This window comes from Rhinolophus sinicus, linkage group LG05 (genome assembly GCF_036562045.2).
Source record: "Rhinolophus sinicus isolate RSC01 linkage group LG05, ASM3656204v1, whole genome shotgun sequence".
Lineage (NCBI taxonomy): Eukaryota > Metazoa > Chordata > Mammalia > Chiroptera > Rhinolophidae > Rhinolophus > Rhinolophus sinicus.
Window position 1 is genome coordinate 104080603 of NC_133755.1, and position 18492 is coordinate 104099094.

The window sequence follows — 18492 nt, forward strand, 5'->3', positions numbered from 1 at the left end:
TTGAAGATCCTCTGAGAGGGCTTGGGGACCTCTCAGGGGATCCTCTGGCCACACTCTGAGAATTGGCTTAGATTAGGAATGTCTCTTGGAGGCTGCAATTTGAGTCCTGAAGTAGACCAGCTATTTAGGGGCAAGGTGAGGGTGGAGGTTGTTAATGATGGCAGTGTTGTGCAGAGCCAGCAGGGATTCTTGGGCAAAGGGTTTAACTACTCCACCCTCTACCATTCTTGAACTTACGCCCAATTGATAAAAATTACCTGGAAGAGCAGATGTGCCAATTAACATTACATTAACTATGAAGCCTTAGTGCTTATTACAACCGAGGAAAGGCAACCATCTATCTGCCTCTTCCCTTCGAGCTGCCCGGGAGGTGAAAGCTAGAAGCCCGCGAGCGGGGCCCCACTCCCGGTAGACTGGGAACAGCGCGGAAGAGCGAGGAGCGCTGCCGCCCTGGGCCCCGCGGAGGCGCGGCGCAGCACTGGGGTGTCGCAGCGCGCAGGCGCGGTGGCAGAGCAGGCCGCGGCCCCGGAACGGTAAACAGTGGGGTCACGTGACGCAGGCCTCGCTCCCTACCCCCGCGCGGCCGCGGCACGCCGATGGCTGTGGGGTCTCGCGCCGCTGCACGGTCCCCAGTAGGCGAGCGACCCTCGGGCCTTGGGCGACGGCGGCTGCAACGAGGACAAGGAGGGCGATGCAGAAGCCAGCATAGTGTAGTTACCAGCAGCCCCTCGGACCCCTGAGGAAAAAGAGGCTGTGGCAGCGACGCCGACGTCCTGCGCGTACCCCCTCTCCGCGGCACCCACCGGGCCCCCTCCTCCTCCTCCTCCTCCTCCTCCTCCTCTTCGGCGGCGGCAGCGGCCACCATCTTCCTCTTGCTGCCAGTGGTAGCGCTCGTCTGGCGGAGCTGGGTGAGTTGCGGCTCTGGCCGCGGCCAGGGAGACGGGCAATCCTCCCCTCCCCCATCCCCTTCCACACGCGCGGCTTCTCAGCGGGCCTCCCCGCCCCTCCCGCGGCGGACACTCCGCTCCTTTCTCCCGCGCGGCGGGGAAATCGCCTCTCCGGCCTTTTGCGCAACGTCCTCGGCCTGCCGGGGCCGCGCCTCCGCAGCCCGGGACCGTTTGGACTCAGGGCTGGGGAGGGAGCCGCAGCGGCGAGGTTGCCAGGCGAGGGTCGGGACCGCGGCCTCTCCCCGGCTCCTGGGCCCTCAGGGGTGAGTGTGCCCCATTGCCGCCGCGCGGGCTCGCAGGCCGGGAGTCACGGCGGCGCTGCCAGGAAGGCCCGGCCCTCAGGCCCCCGACCCGGCCCTTCGGGCCTCTTTCCTCCAAGGGCGCCCGGCATCGAGCGTTGGGCCCCGGGTCTGGGAAGCCGGGACTGGCCTTCGCTGCGAGGCTGAGTCCGGTTCCCGCTTTTGGAGAAGGGGGTTGGCGCTCTATCCATCCATCTCCTACCGCGCGCTTTTGTGCTCGGAATCCAAACTGTCGACGTCTTTTTGCTTAGTTTGAAAGGAGGCTAGAATCTGGCCTTCCGATTGATGATTATACGTGTAATTTACTGAACCACTTGTCGATACGTGCGTGTTAATGGTGCTAAATAACTGATCACCTGACACGGAGGGGGGCGGGTAGGAGGGAGAAAGGGAGAGAGTGTTGGTACCGCGCGCAGTCCAGTGTCCCTGCTTTCCCTCAGCAGTGCATTGCTGGGTCCGATGACCTTTGTCCATCTTCGGGTTTTTAAATGCCATTTCTCAGAGACTTATGATTCGAGGTAATTTAAGTGTGTGATTTTGGGTGCTATTCAGGAATCATTCGTAGAACACGATCATAGATGGTCACTAATGTAAGTGGCTGCAATGCTTTAATTATCTACCTAGTCCTAATCTTTATTACGTGTAGAGAGGCTTAATTTAAAATGAAACATAGATAATTGAGCTATGTCCAGAGAACTTTACCACCTTATTTTAAGCTAATATAAGAATAAATGATAAACTACTTAGGGAGTACTTTAAGTAGTACATTGTTCTATTTAGTTACTATTTTGGGGTCGAAATTGTCTTTCGTTTCCCAAAGTTGTTTGACATGTTCCAAAGCTACGCCTCAGTTATTCATTTACCATTTTTTTGATTCTTGAATGAAGTGTTTGGGATTGTCGAAATGTTTGTAGGTGTATTTGTGGTAGGAAAGAGAAGATGAGTCAAATAATCAGGAAATTTTTGCAGCATTCTTTTATTTTTGAATTTCTGTCTTCATTCCAGAACACGAAAGGTGTTATGTAAAGATAATTATTTAAAATAGTAATTTGTTATTTAAAGTAGTAATTCTTAATATTAACTACCACTGGACCTTTTCCTAATATATTATTTTTTCCCCAATTCTTCTGTTTACAGTAACATTTATGTTACAATAATGAATTTTCCCTCCACCACCACCACCATCATCATAATTATCACTATTACTGTTTTTAAATGCATACCACATTTCCCCATGATAGTAACAGAATTTAAAGGGGGGTTTTTAGGAGCTATTATCGCTCTGATTAAACCACACATAGTTCAGTAGATTCCTTAGCAGCAGAAAGACTTTTCCTCAACTGAAGTGGTCCACTTTCTAAGTATGCAGAATTACAGCCTTAGTGTTTAAGCTTTATTTGATAGCTGTCTGTACTGGTGATTTGTCAAAAGGATAACAAATGAACTGGTGATGGGAACATTTTCCCATTCCTTGCATGCTTTATAGGTCTATTTATTGAAGAGCATGAAAATATAATATGTTATGCTGCTTTTGCATCCTTTGGGAAGATAGTGAATTTCCTTATCTATCACATTGAATGAGTTATGCATTCCATGCTGTTGTGATAGACCAAAGATAACTTTATCTAGCTAATCCTGTGAAATACTCATCTGTTGCATATTCAGAGAAGTAAAATCTAAGAGATGTGGTCTTTGTAAATGTAGATGAAAAATAGCTTTGGTCAAATGCAAGTTTCAGGATAGAAAAATGGAAAGGAAATTGTCTTTATATTAATCATTTTATACCGTCTTATTAAAATTTACATTGTATTTAGTATTGGAATCAATTAGGAAAGATTGCTAATCTTTGTCTTATGTAATAGCTTATTGATAAAACTATTAATATCAGAAGGCTGCGAGTGACAATTTGGATTAATGCAAGATTATTTTAAGAGTTTAGATTTTTACACAGTATGGATTAGATTTGGAAAAACTGGAGAATGTAAATTATGCATAGTTCTGTTGGGGGGGGTGGGCTACTAAAATACAGATAATGGTTATCTTCCTTCACATGGTAATATGGCGTTTGCCTTTTTGGTACATTTTGCTTTCTTAAATGTGCATTGTTTTGTTTGTTTTTGCTTTAGAACGATTTCTCATGAAATTCTATTTACTTAATTTTCGTCTGAAGATTAGATCTTTTCTATTTTTAAAAAATGAGATGATGAGTTTTATTGATTGGCATCTCAGGTTTGTGGATTACCCATAACTACTTCACTGCACAGTGTCAGGGACAGCAGGGTTCTTGGAGTGCTGATTTCTAAATATTTTCATTCATCCACATTTCAAGAATTCTTTCTGACAAGTGGCTGTTGGATTTCTTTCTTTTCTTGAACTCTAATTCTCTCTTATTTCTTGGAGCACCCTCTGAGAATCCTGGAGTTTCTTTTCAAAAGCATAGACATCTTACTTTTCAACTACAAAAATGGCGACAAATTATTACACATTTTATATATTGTTGCATTTTTGAGAACAGTAAAAAATATTCGTCTTTAATTGTTGCCTTTTGATTACACCGGGAAAGATACTGAGAGTATTGATTTGATTCAAAATATTTGAGACCCAGGAACACAGTCTAGGTTGAGAAACAAGATTCAAAGACAGGAGATGTTAAGTCATTGTGTTAGAGTTAAAAGAGAAAGATATTTTAAGAGTCACAAAAGGCATTGTATGAGGAATTGCCAAATGTACAGACTGGGCAATTATTGCCATGCATTATGTATTTAATTTACATCATCTTTTAATGGTCAGGGGATTTACATTTTTACGATCATTTATACAGTGAAGAGGGGATGAAGAGAAAGTTAAGTAAAAACTTCAAAATATTGAAGTTTTAATCTCTTGGCATAGTCTAACTTTAATAGACAATTTTGAGTGGCATACCAGATTGTACAGAAAAGCTACACTTAATAGTTTTAATGCATTCATAATTTGTGTTCGCTGGCCATGTGAAAACAGTCTAAAATTGTAGACTGAAAATAAATTGCAAAGTTTGTAGTCAATAATTTCTAAAATGGTGTTTATACACACATTGAGGATAGCCATTTTATTTTTTATGTGTAGGGAGTAGCTAAGTGCATATTTCCTAATTTATTTGGGAGAAAGGGTACTTCACTTTGTTTCCAGTATTTTTTAAAGATTTAATTAATGGTATATTAAGAACATAAAAGTTAATATGTGTTATGCAAGTAGAGTGCATGAAGTGTAGTGGTTTAAAAATGCAGACTCAGGAATCATACTGCCTGTGTTCCAATTTGGGTATACTGGGTAGTATATTACCTAAGGCAAGTTATGTAATGTCTTGGGTCTCGGTTTGCTCATTGGTAAAATAGAAATAGTAATTGTACCTACCTCACAGGGTTGTTGTGAGGAACTAATGAGATAATCTATACAATACACTTAGCATAGGGCCTGGCACATACTATGTGCTAAGTACATGTTAGTTTGGACTGTTATTACCTAGTCCATCGTTTTAGTGACGAGCTACTTCCATGTTTCTGTGGTTACTCCAAACTGCTGATGCTTCCCATATGTCAATAGGATATAGTTGTAAACTTTGAAGTTAACTCTTAACTACTGTTGGCTAATGTAATTTTGCTTTGCCAGTTTCAACTTGAACTTGATAATTGTTTTTCTAGGTTCTTAGGTCTGCTTTGGTCTAGTAAGGTAGACACCATGGATTCTTATGTTCTTTTTACCTGATAAATTCGGGAAAGAAGTTATGATTCTTGCTTTTTCTTACAAAGTCTTGTCAATAGATTTTAACCAATGGAACTGGACCAGAATTTGAAATGAGTGTGTAGAGCAGGTGATTAGGTTGCGTTGCTTTGTAATCTTGTACTTTGTAGAATTGTGTCACACTCCATGGCTTAACCATTTAGTGATTTTCCTTGACTCTGTTCTGGAAGGATAACCTGTTATTCATTTTTAATGTCATATAATGGTGGTTAAGAATTGACATTTGTATCAGAGTGGATCTGAGCCCCAGCTCTGTCACTTATTTATTCTGTAATATTAGATATAACTTTGCTATGGTTTAGCCACTCTGTCATAAAGTAAGAATAATAGTGTGGTTGTGAGGATTAAATGACATTATGCATTTTAAGTTTAGTACAGTGCGTGGCACAGAATAAACATTCAATGAATTTAACTTTATAAAGAGAAAGGGTATGGTAAGTGCACTGACTCTTGAATGAACTTTTCTGGGTTCAAATTTCATCTCCACCACTTAATAATACTATATCAAATAATTTAATCTCTCTGATCCCAATTTCATTTTTTTCATATAATTGGGATTATAATACAGGATTGTTGTGAGGATTACATTAATACATGTAAAGCAGTTTCTTAATCTCAGAGCTATTTTTTTGGCTGGATAATTCTTTGTTGTGGGGCTTTCTTAGTGCATTGCAGTATATTTAATAGATGTCAGTAGCATGCCCTCCAGTTGTGATGAGCAAAAATGTCTCCATACATGGCCAGATGTCCTCTGGAGGGCTATAATCACCTCTGATTGAAAACCACTGATATCAAACTTATAGAAGAACAGTGCAAGGCATGAAGTTAGAGCATATTACGTTTGTTTTATCATTCGTAGTGGTGGTACTTTAATTTTTCTACTACTGCTACTACTGCAACAGGTTAGAAATTTATTCATTGCAAGCATGCCTGATGAATTAACGGCTTAATTTAAATTGTGATGTAGGAGCTGGGGGGCACCAAGCAGTTGTTCCATTCCCAGGACCTTTGCCTTTAGGTCGGTCTGAATTGCTATTCCCCATTTATGCATGGATCATTTCCTCATTTCAGGTTTTGGCTCACATGTTGCCCTGTTAGTAAGGCCTTCATTTACCATCATACACAGAATGCCCTCCTCATCCCCCCATCACTATTGACCCTGTTTAGTTTTTCGTCATAGATTTTATAATCTCTTAATGTATATTTGCCTCCCTGTGTGTGTGTGTGTGTTCGCACACACACACACACATGCACACACACAAAAGAATATAGACTGCATGAGACACCTTCATCATAAGACAACCTGTTAGAGCCTTTGATAGCTTTAGTGATTTATTTTTAGGCTTAAATGTACTGATTTTTTTTTTTTTTTTTAAAGAACATAATATAATAAAATAACAGTTTTACTTTGAAGATGTTTCTGAAAAGTTAAACTACTCAATTTAAATCTAGAAGAGTAATTTTTTGTTGGTGGTGCTTTTTCAAGCTTATCTTTTTGCTGAATTTGGCTGCAGTATAATTGTCTGAGAGTTCAGATGAAACAAGGATTTTAAAGTGAGAAATATGTTTGGACTCAGATTAAATTTTATTCAGAATGTTAGTACTAATGCTTACTTTTAATTGTATTCTGAGTGTTTCTAAATGGTCCATTAGGATCAAACTCGGCCATTTCATAATTAGCACATGCTGTTCCTTCTGGACTTCTAGGATCCAGCTCGCACACCAACTGCTTAGCCTTTCTTGGCCTCATATTTTTCACCTTTCTTTGTGATACTATCTGCAGCCCTTCAGTGTGACACTTTCATATTTTGTTGTGATTACTTGTTGTTGTATTTGTTTATATGTCTGTGTGCTGTTTTCAATTGTGAGTTCCTTCAGTTTGAGACGGGTTTGTTTCACTGGTCCCTATGATAATTTAAGTAGATGCTTAATAAATACATGAATAAATGGGTAATTTTGAATTAAGCAGATTATCCAATTTTCTGACTTAGCTGTATACATTTTATTGTCTGTAAACATGAGGTGTGACTTGTGTACACAGAAATAATTTCTGATATTAGCATGTATGTACTCCCAAATTATTAGTATTGATTTGATTAATTGGATATGTACATACGAGGTGTGATCAAACAATATGGTGAATGTTTAAATAAAAAAGACTTATAAAAGACACCTTGCCATTCAGCCACCTCAGAATACTCCCCCTTGCTTCGAACATACTTATCCCATTGTTCTTGCCACTTTATGAAGCAGTTCTGGAAGTCCTCTTTTGTGAATGTCTTTAGTTGAGCTGTTGTGGCTGCCTCAATGTCTTGAATCATTTTGACTTTGGGGAAGAGCCAGAAGTCACATGGTGCCAGATCCAGTGAATAGGGTAGATGAGGACACACTGTAATGTTCTTATTTGACAGAAGTTGCCCTACCAGAAGTGATGTGTGACATGGAGCATTATGATGGAGGATGATTTACAGCACACTTTAAAACACACCTTCTCTCAACGGTAGCTCACAGCTGACTGACTGCACTGAACAAGTTGTCACACACTGTTACTAAGTTATAACGCGCTGACTCCCGTATTGAAGATCCCTGCCTTTCCGTTCAGTGGAATCAGTAGCAGCATTCACTATTTTGTGATCACAACGGAAAAGTTCCATGTCACACACTGCTTCTGGTATGGCAATTTCTGCCAAATAAAAACATTACAGTGTGTCCTCATTCACCTTATTCACTGGATCTGGCACCATGCAACTTCTGGCTCTTCCCCCAAAGTCAAAATGACCATGAAAGGTAAACATTTTGAATTGATTCAGGACATCGAGGCAGCCACGACAGCGCAACTAAAGACGTGAAAGAGGACTTCCAGAACTGCTTCAGAAAGTGGCAAGAACGATGCGATAAGTGTGTTCGAAGCGAGGGGGAGTATCACGAGAGAGATTAATGGCAACATGTCTTTTACTGTAATAAATTTTTAAAAATTTAAACATTCACCATATTGTTTGATCACACCTCCTATCATTAGCCAGTAAAAATACACCGTAGAGAGGCTTGTTATATTTTAATTATTAAATTTATAATTCTAAATATAAGGAAGCATTTAAGTAAAATTTCAATGTAAGAAATAGGAATTTATTTAAACCAAACGGTCTTGTTTAATAAACAGATACTGAATCAACTCAGTTTTTCTCAATTAAATCTGATTATCTTTGTTTACATTGTTAGGAATCTTAGGTCTGTATTTTAGATTAGTGTTCACTTTTTAAAAGGACTTAATTTTTGAAATAAATTTAGATTTGTAGAAAAATTGCAAACATAGTATAAGATTCCTATTTACCATTTATGTAGTGTCCCTGATTGTTATATGTAATATAATGCTAGTGCCTTTATCAGAACTAGGGATTAACACTGGTACATTACTAATTTCCAGACTTTATTCTGATTTCACCAGTTTTCCAACTATTGTCCTTTTTCTGTTCCATGATCCAATCCATACCACATTGATTAGTGTGTTCATGTTAAGTGAGTTAATATTTCTACAATTGGCTAACATTTGTTTTCCAATTTAGTATGGAGAGTTTTTATTTTATTTTTCTTCCCCTTCTTCTGCCTCCCCCCACCCCACTTTGGTTCAAGCCACTGTTTCTCAGTCTAGTTGTGTAGGACACAGCTCCCTGGCCCATACTAGTACCCCCCCCCCCCACCCAAGGCAGTCGGTCACCGGTTGTCAGTCGGCTGGCTGCTCATGGCAAGGGTCTCATCGGCTGCCGGCCACTCATGCTGGCAGCACACAGCAGCCCACGGCAGCCCACTGCAGCTCGCGCTGACCTCCGGCTGCTTATAGCAACCGAGCTCCAGGGCGAGCCATTGTTCACAATCTTAGCTTTAGAAGGCGCAGCTTACTGACCCATGTGGGAATCGAACCGATGACATCGGTGGTAGGAGCTCGGGCTCCAACCACCTGAGCCACTGGGCCGTCTTCCTGTTTTATTTTTGATACTGAGCACTTGATATCAGAAACTGATTTTTTAAGATAAATTACTTTATACCTCCATTTAATATTACTTTTAGTATGGTCTTGTAGGATGGCTGTATACTATCATTTTTGGCATTGCCCCCACAGCCAGTTGGAACTGCTTATGAAAAACCGGTCTTTACTAATTTGCACCAATTTCACAGAAACTAGTCTTGCAATGTTTCCTGTAGAAATTGTCTTCTTTGGACCCATAGGTTTGAGTTTATTTATTTGGTCTTGGAAGAGTCTCAGTTTCATTGGCCTATTAAAGGTGTTTCACTCAATGGTAGCTGCTTACCATTTATTTGTTGAGTAAATTAAAAGTATTGTTAAAGAAATGTAACTTTCTTATATCAGTCTTTCTCTGACCATCAAAGACTTTTTTTCTGATAATGCTTATTTAAATCCAGGGAAACACACTTTATAAGTCATACTAGGTGTGGCAAAAAACAAACAGAAAAAACAGGGAAAAAAAGTACTGGAAAGTTTCATTCACCCATCTTATTTACAATATGCTTTACTATTTTTTTGATTGATCTTTAAAGACTAAATATTGTTACTGTTGAGATTTAAAAATATTCCATAGGCTCTGAAGGCACTTTCAGTACAGGAGTTTTGGGATTGTTCACTAATAACAGTATTACTGAAAAAAAAAATATTGCTCATTTATATCACTATTTGGAATGGGTTGGTCTGCCTTATAGCTTGGTGATTTTGAGTCGTGTGACCTTACTTAATTTCTGAATGTTCGGAATATCCCCACAACTTGAAGGCATACACAGACAGTAGTAGTCAGTACAACAGAGAGGCTAACCTCAGTTTTAAAAAGTTTGTAGAATTTACCAGACATGGGACCGAGTGCATTTTCAGTAGACTGAGCATACCATTTTTAGAAGGTAAGTTAGCCATTTGTTTCTAGAGCTGGAATTGTCTCCCCTCCTTCCCCCTTTTTGATTTATCTGAGGGAAAAAGATTGCTAATTGAATGCCACTCAGAAGAGGAGGTAGTTTTGACCTGTGGTAAACTTTGGATTCCAGCACATTCAGATAAACAAATTTGTTGGTAGTTCTTTCTACTTAATTTTGTAAACATTTATTAATAGTAAACTTTTTGTAAGTTATTTCTAATTACCAGAAATTTATTATACTAAAATTTCTTTGGAACATAAAAAAATTAGTGGGAGTGTTGGTGATGTATGGATATTAAGCGTTTCGTAGCTACTGAGATTAGATAGCTTTAGGGAATTAAAAATTTTGTGACTTTTCATTAACGTTGTGAGCTATAGTTTTTCTCTTAATGTTATAATTAGAAAATGCATGTAAAGTTACCAGCAAGTCAGTCAAATTTAGTTAACATTTTGTTATTTCAGTGCCTTATTATTTCAATATAATACATTGCAGAGTTTGAAAAGACATCCTTTATTTAGAAGAGGATTAACTTTAGTCAGAGTGAGGAAATTGTCTTTCCTTTTTAAAAAATTTAAAATGAAGTTACAATAAACTGCATCCATTTAAAATGAACAGATTGATTAATTTTGGTGGATATGATAACTCATGAAACTACTACCATAATGAAGATTTAGGACATTTTCATCATCCCCCGAAGTATCTTCTTGTTCCTTTGCAGTCTGTGCCTCTCTTATCCAAAGCCCTAGGTAACCACTAATTTTGTTGGAAAATTGTTTTTAAAGAAGAGCCTTTAATGAGTCAAATCTAGTCAACTTCTAGCTCCGTAGCTCAGTATGTAAGGGTAAGAGTTATAGCCATGCATGGACTGTGGACTCTTGAAACCTGTGTTTGAATCTTAGCTCTGTTTTGTGACATTGGGGAAGGCATTTAAATTATATAAATGCATTTTGTTTTTAAAACAAGGAAAATAATGGCGTCTATTTATTATTGGGAATAAATGAATCAAATGTAGGTAAAATGTTTAGCAGCATATGACATATGCCCATAAATTGTGGAGTATCTTTGAACTTCCTCTTCTCTTATTTTTATAGGGGAAGAATTCAAAGACAGAGGAAATTTTGGTAGATTTTGGGCTAATTTAATAAATTTTGGACTTTTGGTTAATTGGTGGAATTTTCTAGCTAACTGAATATTATTAGATATTTTTTGTTGACACCCTCTTCCCCCCAAAATACATTGCTTCAGTTTTCTCTGAAACCAATACTGAAAATAATTCAACTTTTTATAATTAAGACTCTTCTAAAGAACAAGATGACTTTTGGTGAGTGATACCCAGTTACAGTGTAGGTACAGTTCAAATAGACTAGCTTGATATCTGTATAGGCCCGACATAGCTTAATAAAATAAATGTATCTTTTACATTGTTTTCTTGTTTATCTCGTTTTATCTTAAAAGGGGTCCTTCCCAAAATGTGTGTGTGCACATCTGTGCCTCCTGTGTGTGTATGTGTATGTCTGTGCGTATGTAGTTTTTTCAGTTGATTTGTTGGGTTTACTTAAGTTTCTTTGCATTTTTCCCCTACCCCCCCACAAAAAACTTTGTCTCTATATTACTTTTCTTTAAATGCTTTGTAAATAAAACAAGGCTGTTTTACAGTTTTAATAAGTATGGTGCAATAAATGATTTGATTTTAGCTTTTTTATATGGATTTATTGTAAAACCAGTGTCGGATTCTTAATTTATGAAAAGATTATGGTTAAAAACATATCGTTTTTATGGTATAAGCCTTGTAATTCAAATGTGTCAAATTAATGGACTATATACATAGTTGTTTTTTCTTTTTTTTTTTTTTTTACTAAAAATAATGAATTGAGTAAGCATAGGATTTCTGGTAAAATGATATTCTACATGCATGATGAAGAAACAGTATTTAGTAAAGATTTGTTCTACATGTCCAAATGTATATTCGGAAACAGTGAGGATTTTTTTTTTTTAACAGTTCAAAAATACCTAAGTGTGTTTTTAGACTCAAAACTATTAAAATAATTTGGTTTTAGGTGATTATCAATTGGTAGCTTTATTTCTTATGGTATTTTTTTTGTCTTTCTATAGGGCTGAAAGACACACAGAAGTCTTCATGGATATAGTTGATACATTTAATCATTTAATTCCTACTGAACACTTAGATGATGCCCTATTTCTAGGATCCAACCTGGAGAATGAAGTCTGTGAGGATTTTAGTACAAGTCAAAATGTCTTAGAGGACTCGCTGAAGAACATGCTCAGCGATAAGGATCCTATGCTAGGATCTGCAAGTAACCAGTTCTGTTTGCCTGTTTTGGATAGCAATGACCCCAATTTCCAGATGCCTTGTTCAACAGGTAATTCTTACTTTTTTTTTTTTTTTTTTTTTAGTCTGCTATTTAACATAAAAAGAATTTTTAGCAGCATCTTTTTTTCTTTTTTTTTAAATGAGGGTAGTGAATTAGGGTTATTTCCTTTGAATTTATTCTAGGCATCAGAATTGGAATTTAAACTAAATTTTCTTCCAAGGAGTGTGGAATTGTCTTCAAGGGTATTATGGATATAGATAGGGCAACCATATAATTTATCATTTTAAGTGGAATGCTTTTTGAGAATTACAGGAGGTGCTGTTAATTACATCATGACAACAGGTATAAATTGGGACTCTCCATAGCAAATTGGGACATGATGTCACTCCAGGCCTCCTGGAGTCAAGGGGAATAGCTGAATTGATCTTTCTTGGTGCCACTTCCAGCCCTTCAAATTTAATACATGGTGTATTCCCATTTCAGATCTTTTGGTATTTTTACATGTATCTGAAAACCAGAGAAAGAACGCTAGACCTGTGCTGTCCAACTACTAGCCACATGTAACTCTTAATCACTTGACATGAGTCTGGTTCTAATTGAGTTGTGATGTAAAATGCACATTAGATTTTAAAGGCTCTATGAAAAAAATAATGTAAAATATTCCATCAGATTTTTTTAAAATGTTGATTACATGTTGAGATGATATTTTTGATTAAATAAAATATATTATTAAAATTAATTTCACCTCTAACTTTTTTAAAGGTAAAATTTAAAATGACATATGGCTTGTATTATATTTCTGTTGGGCAGCATTACTCTAGGATCTATAGTTGAAGTCAATGAAAGACTGAGGAAAGTAACTTTCTGTAGGGCTAAACTAATTCTTAGTAAATTATTTCAGAGATATATTAATATGTGGAAAATATGTAGATTTTCTTTTATAATGCAAAGAAAATGTTACAACAAATTTTGCGGCAATTGACCTATTCTGTAAGCTAACTAGATACAAGAAAATCAGCTGCACATGAAGTTAGGCTTTTCCTCACAGTTCCCTAGAGTAGTTCACAGGTTTAGGTGGTGATGGTCTGTTTTTCAGTGACTGTAGACTTTTTCTGCATTACAGTTTTTCAGTATGTTTTTAATTTTCTTGTAATTTTTTTACTTAATATTTTAATATTTAAAGTAAAGTTTGGATTAGGTGGCCTGCTATTCATCTCTAAATTTGTCAGTTTACTCTGCCTGAAGACCTCAACACTTTGGCTACTAGGAATCTTTTCATTTTAACAACGCCTTAATACTGAGTCTTTTGAATTGCTCGCTAATGGTGTATCTCTCAATTATATACATTGTGTTGTGTTATCGCATAGGTTTACATTGTTTTTGTTGTATTCTAAATGTTCTAAGTTTTTGAAAATTTTGTTTTATGTATGCATTGTTCAAATTTTTTACTTTGGTTCCTGTGTCAGTACAGTACAGTATATCTAATTATCTTTATTGTCAAGCACTTCTGACAATGTTTGGTTGTATATGCAAAATTTCAGTTTAGTCCAAATTCAGGAAAAACATTTACTGAATGCTTAAGTACTTGTTACTGGGAATATAGTTACCCTCAAAGATGTTTATACTGGGCCTGGAATTGGCAAATGTATCATCCTGTTGAGATGCCTTTACTTACAAAATTCCAGCCCTTAGGTAATACTGGTATTCCTATTTGCAGTCTTTTTTTTTAAATTGAGTTCCATTGATATGAAAAGTTTTATTGATGTGAAAAGTCTCTTTGGTTTTGGTGAACATTTCCTTTGCTAATAGAAGACTTTGAATATCTTTATTGAAGTACTTAAACTTTTTTTGAGGTATGGTTAATTAATACTTGTTTATAATTCTATTATTTTGTAAATTTTAACTTTAAGAATTTAAGTAGAATTTTCTAAATTTTTTTATTTTCAATTTATTTGCTACAATTATTTATCTTGCTTCTGAAGCAGAAGTGTTTGTATTAATATATAGGTAGTATATGTTTTAAAGATTTGTAAGGAAATATATGAGGGAAACTTAAAATAATAAAGCTCTTCTGTCTAGGATTGTTTAGATTTCATTGTGCCATCAGGCAGGGAATTTATCTTTGTTTCTTCAAAGTTTCTTTTGCCCTTTGGGATATTCGGCTTGTATGTTTTCTAATGATAGCAAAATGGGAAATATTAAAAATTTTTTCTTTTAAATTGTTTTGTTTTGAAATAATTTTAGATTTAAGAGAGTTGCAAAGAAGAAATTTTATTGTAAACGGAAAACCCTGTGTGGACAACTTTTATAACTTTCATATAGAAACTACTTCAGCTTTTTGCTATAAAATAAAAACGACATATTTCTTACTAAGATGTTTATACCTGGCTCTGTAGGTTTTTACTAATTGTCTTCAGTGAAGGTTAGCAGGGAAATACATGACCTTTACAATATTTCTCAGGCCAGTGAAGGTTACAGATTATGGTTATTTTGTAACATTAGTTTGACAGTGCTGAATTAGCTAGCAAAACTGCTAGGTATATCTTGTTCTCTGCTATGCTATACCAGGTTGGTTTGCTGTAGTTGTTAAAGACCAGTTTTTGTTGACATAGTTGAGTGGCTTGCATTATATTTCACCTGTCTCCAAAAATCATGGAAGTAGCCTTAAAATTTATAAAAATAGGGGGGAAAATGGAAGATTACTTTAAGTGCTCTGTCAAATGCACACAAGTTAGGATGCTGATTGTTTCATTTTGAGAGATAAACAGATCCTGATTCTCTTTTTGAATGCTTTTGACTCTAAAGTATTTTTTGTGTAACTGCAGTGTTTGCATATGGTTTTTAGATTTACCCAGTAATACATTTTTTTTAAAACTCCAATAAGCGAGGAAAATCATTGAGTATGGGGGAAACGTTTGATCTTGATGATGAAAACCAATTATTGATGTTCTAAAAAATTCTATTATCTTATCTTTAACCTAAAAATATTTCCCCAAATAATAGGTTCAAGATACCAAATATGTTGTTTATATGTACCACTTAAGGAGTGTATTCAAAATCATTGAAATGGTGTTTGAAAAACTGCTGTTATAGTGTCACGAAGAAATGTTTATCTCTCATTTTACAAACAGATATGTTCTTTATATAGACAGCTATGATTCATAAATGTGAAACATCTTGAATTTATGATTCATTTCTTTATATGGTGTATTGAAAAGAAATGTTCAGTGGCTGTAATGGGATTTATTTCCTTAAGACCGGGAAGACAGACACACTGTAGATACAAGGGTATTCAGAGCAGCAGTTCATTCAGAAACACATGTAGGTAGGTACTGCATCCTTCAGTGAAACCACGATGTCCTTTCTAGGCTACATCATGGCTTACAAAATCATCATTCACTAAATTAAAAAAGAAAAAAAAGCCCTCCTGTAGCATGGTTTTTGGAGATTTAAACACATCAAAAAAATCATTGAACTCTTACTGGTATCTTGCATATTTGCTAAATGTTGACTCGTTGTGTGTACTTAAGTATTTTTTCAACTGTAAAGGAAAGTTTCTGCTAGCATGCATCCGTGATACCCTGTTTCCCCGAAAATAAAACCTAGCCGGAAAATCAGCTCTAATGCGTCTTTTGGAGCAAAAATTAACATAAGACCCCGTCTTATTTTACTATAAGATCGGGTATAACATAATACGATATATAATATAATGTAATGTAATATAATATAATATAATACAATACAATATAATAGTGGGTCTTATATTAATTTTTGCTCCAAAAGACGCATTAGAGCTGATTGTCCAGCTAAGTCTTATTTTCGGGGAAACAGGGTAGTTGCTTTCTTGTCATTGATGATATATGACCTCAGTCAGTATTTAGCTTGTACCGCTTTCCTTCTGAGCAAAGTACTGTAATATATGTTACAAGCTTCTCAGCAGTAGTGTGATTTGGTCTCTTTATTAGCACACAAATTTTTAATTGTAGCTCTGCAGTGTGGGGCTTCATTATTAGAAGCAGATTTCATCTGTGTAATATTGGAAAAAATTATATTGTACTTGTTCTGGAAAAATGATTAGTGCCCTATTGAATCACTGAGATTTGTTTAAAAGGCATTTACAAGTTTTTATGGCTTTGTACTTCTCTTGGACAGCATTTCCAATCAGACAGTACATTGAACTAAGCACAGTGGACCACTGGTCCAATAAAATTCAGTTTTCAGGTATTAATTATTGTTCCCCTTATTTGTACTTTTTTTGTGGGGGTAGTGAACTCTGTGCAAATTAATTACACACGTGATTCCAACTGCATGTATAAATTCATTCCATACTTGCACTGGGATCTTCTTTCACTATTTTTGTTTATTATTCTAAGTGGAATATTTGTTGATTGTTTTTCTTCGTCTGTGCTTCAGTGAATCTCACCTCTTGTTACATCGTTGTTATTTTTGATAATTGCATTTGAACAAGAAAATACAAATTTAATACATGTAGTAATGCAAATGAGATGCAAATGTTGGTTAAGACAAAGTTTATACTCTTAATTGAACGTTAGAGAAGACTAACTTAGCTTTAAGAATGAAACTTCGTTTCTGTAAGACTGATGGTTAATATTAAATAGTCATTTTGAATTTTACTTAAAGGGATTTTAGTGAAAGCGAGAGTATGTTTAGAAGAGAGCAGACAGAAAAGAGAGGCAAACACCTTGTAGAATCAGAAATATTACTTAGTGGTGAAAAGAAACTGCTGGAAAGTGGAAAGAGTTGGACAAAATAGCAGCCATGATGCTTGAAAGTTTGTCACATTGGCGAGATTTGACTTTTTTATGGAAAACAGAAAAGAGCTAGGTTCAATATGTAGTAGTTAGAAGGAGGCAAAGTTTGATTGGCTAAAAAGGATTTGGGGTTCCCCCAAAATAGAATAGGTTCTCTGGGACTATGAGATTTACTCTTTTGCTGGATATGACCCCTTTGACTGGGATGTTTGTTGGGGATTTAGGTATCAGATACAGGCATACCTTGTTTTGCACTTCACAGGTGTTGCGTTTTTTACAAACTGAAGGCAAGACCCTCCACCAGCAAAAATATTATGACTCGCTTTATTGTGAGACTCGCTTTTTTACAGTGGTCTGGAACTGAACCCGCAATATTTCTGAGGTATGCCTGTAATTGTTTCTACCAACTGACCTTTTATGGTCTCTGCAATTATTTCTTATTTGTTACAAATTAGACTGTGTTTACTATAATCCTACATCCTATTTGCAAGCTTGATGAATTTCATTGCTTCTCTAAATTATTTGAAATATAACTTGAAAGCACAGTGATAACATTTATATAAGCAGCTTTTAGTGCTAATTTACTCTGCTTCTTTCCATCTTCCTTTTTATACTTTGTTATAGACTGTTCACTTTAGACGTTTTTAATTATGTCAGTTTTTTTCAAACAGGTATTTTTCATTAATTACTGCAGCAAGTCATTTTAATACCAAAATAGCAATTGAACTCAGAGATAAAACAAGTAAGCCCTTTAACACAAGCACTAAAATATCATTTTCTAAATTCAGAAAATCCAGAGGTGGGGGGGGGGGAGAGACAGAGAGACAGAGAGAGAGATTGATTGATTGATTTGTTTAAAGAAATTGATCTGTGTGATTTGGAGTCTTTTAAATCTAAAATCTGCAGGGTAGGTTGGTAGAATGGAGACCCAGGGAAGAAATAATATTGCAGCTTGAGTCTGAAGGCAGTCTGGAGACAGAATTCCCTTTTATTTGGGGGAACCACCATTTTTTTTTCTTAAGACCTTCAACTGATTTGATGAGGCCCACCCACGTTATGGAGGGTGATCTCTTTATTCAAAATCCACTGGTTTAAATGATAATCTCATCTAAACATAGTAACATTTAGACTGGAATTTCACCAAACATCTGGATACTGGAGCATAATCAAATTAACATAATATTAATCATCAGAGCAAGGTACCAAACTTTTAAAACATGATAAATTATTTGAACTGTTTTATTTATGTTATCATGAAACTAGTTTTAGTCTCAGGGTTTTTGAAGAAGTGGTTTCATGGGGAGATTTCAGGCAGAGGCAGCTTATGAAGCCCCCGAGCTTTTTTCTCTCACAAGGGATTATCTGTAAAGGAAGTTGATAAAACAGCTAATATGTGTGGGTGTTAATGTACCAAGTACTGTACAAAAGTACTTTGCCAGTATTATCT

General features: G+C 36.5%; 1 protein-coding gene across 11 annotated transcripts in view; it reads left to right on the top strand.

Moving 5' to 3' along the window:
• The first annotated feature begins 543 nt into the window (after window positions 1-543).
• The window catches only part of PHF3 (PHD finger protein 3), a 76387-nt gene continuing 58438 nt past the window's right edge, over window positions 544-18492 (top strand). For 2 of the 11 annotated variants that reach the window (XM_019738630.2, XM_019738632.2), the window contains exons 1-2: window positions 544-908; window positions 12053-12321. In XM_019738630.2, the coding sequence (XP_019594189.2) occupies window positions 12078-12321 (244 nt within the window). In that variant the 5' untranslated portion in view covers window positions 544-908; window positions 12053-12077. Of the gene's footprint in view, window positions 909-1017; window positions 1211-12052; window positions 12322-17307; window positions 17428-18492 lie in introns of those variants that run through there. The other 9 variants (XM_019738633.2, XM_074333149.1, XM_074333147.1 and 6 more) reach the window with 7 other exon arrangements.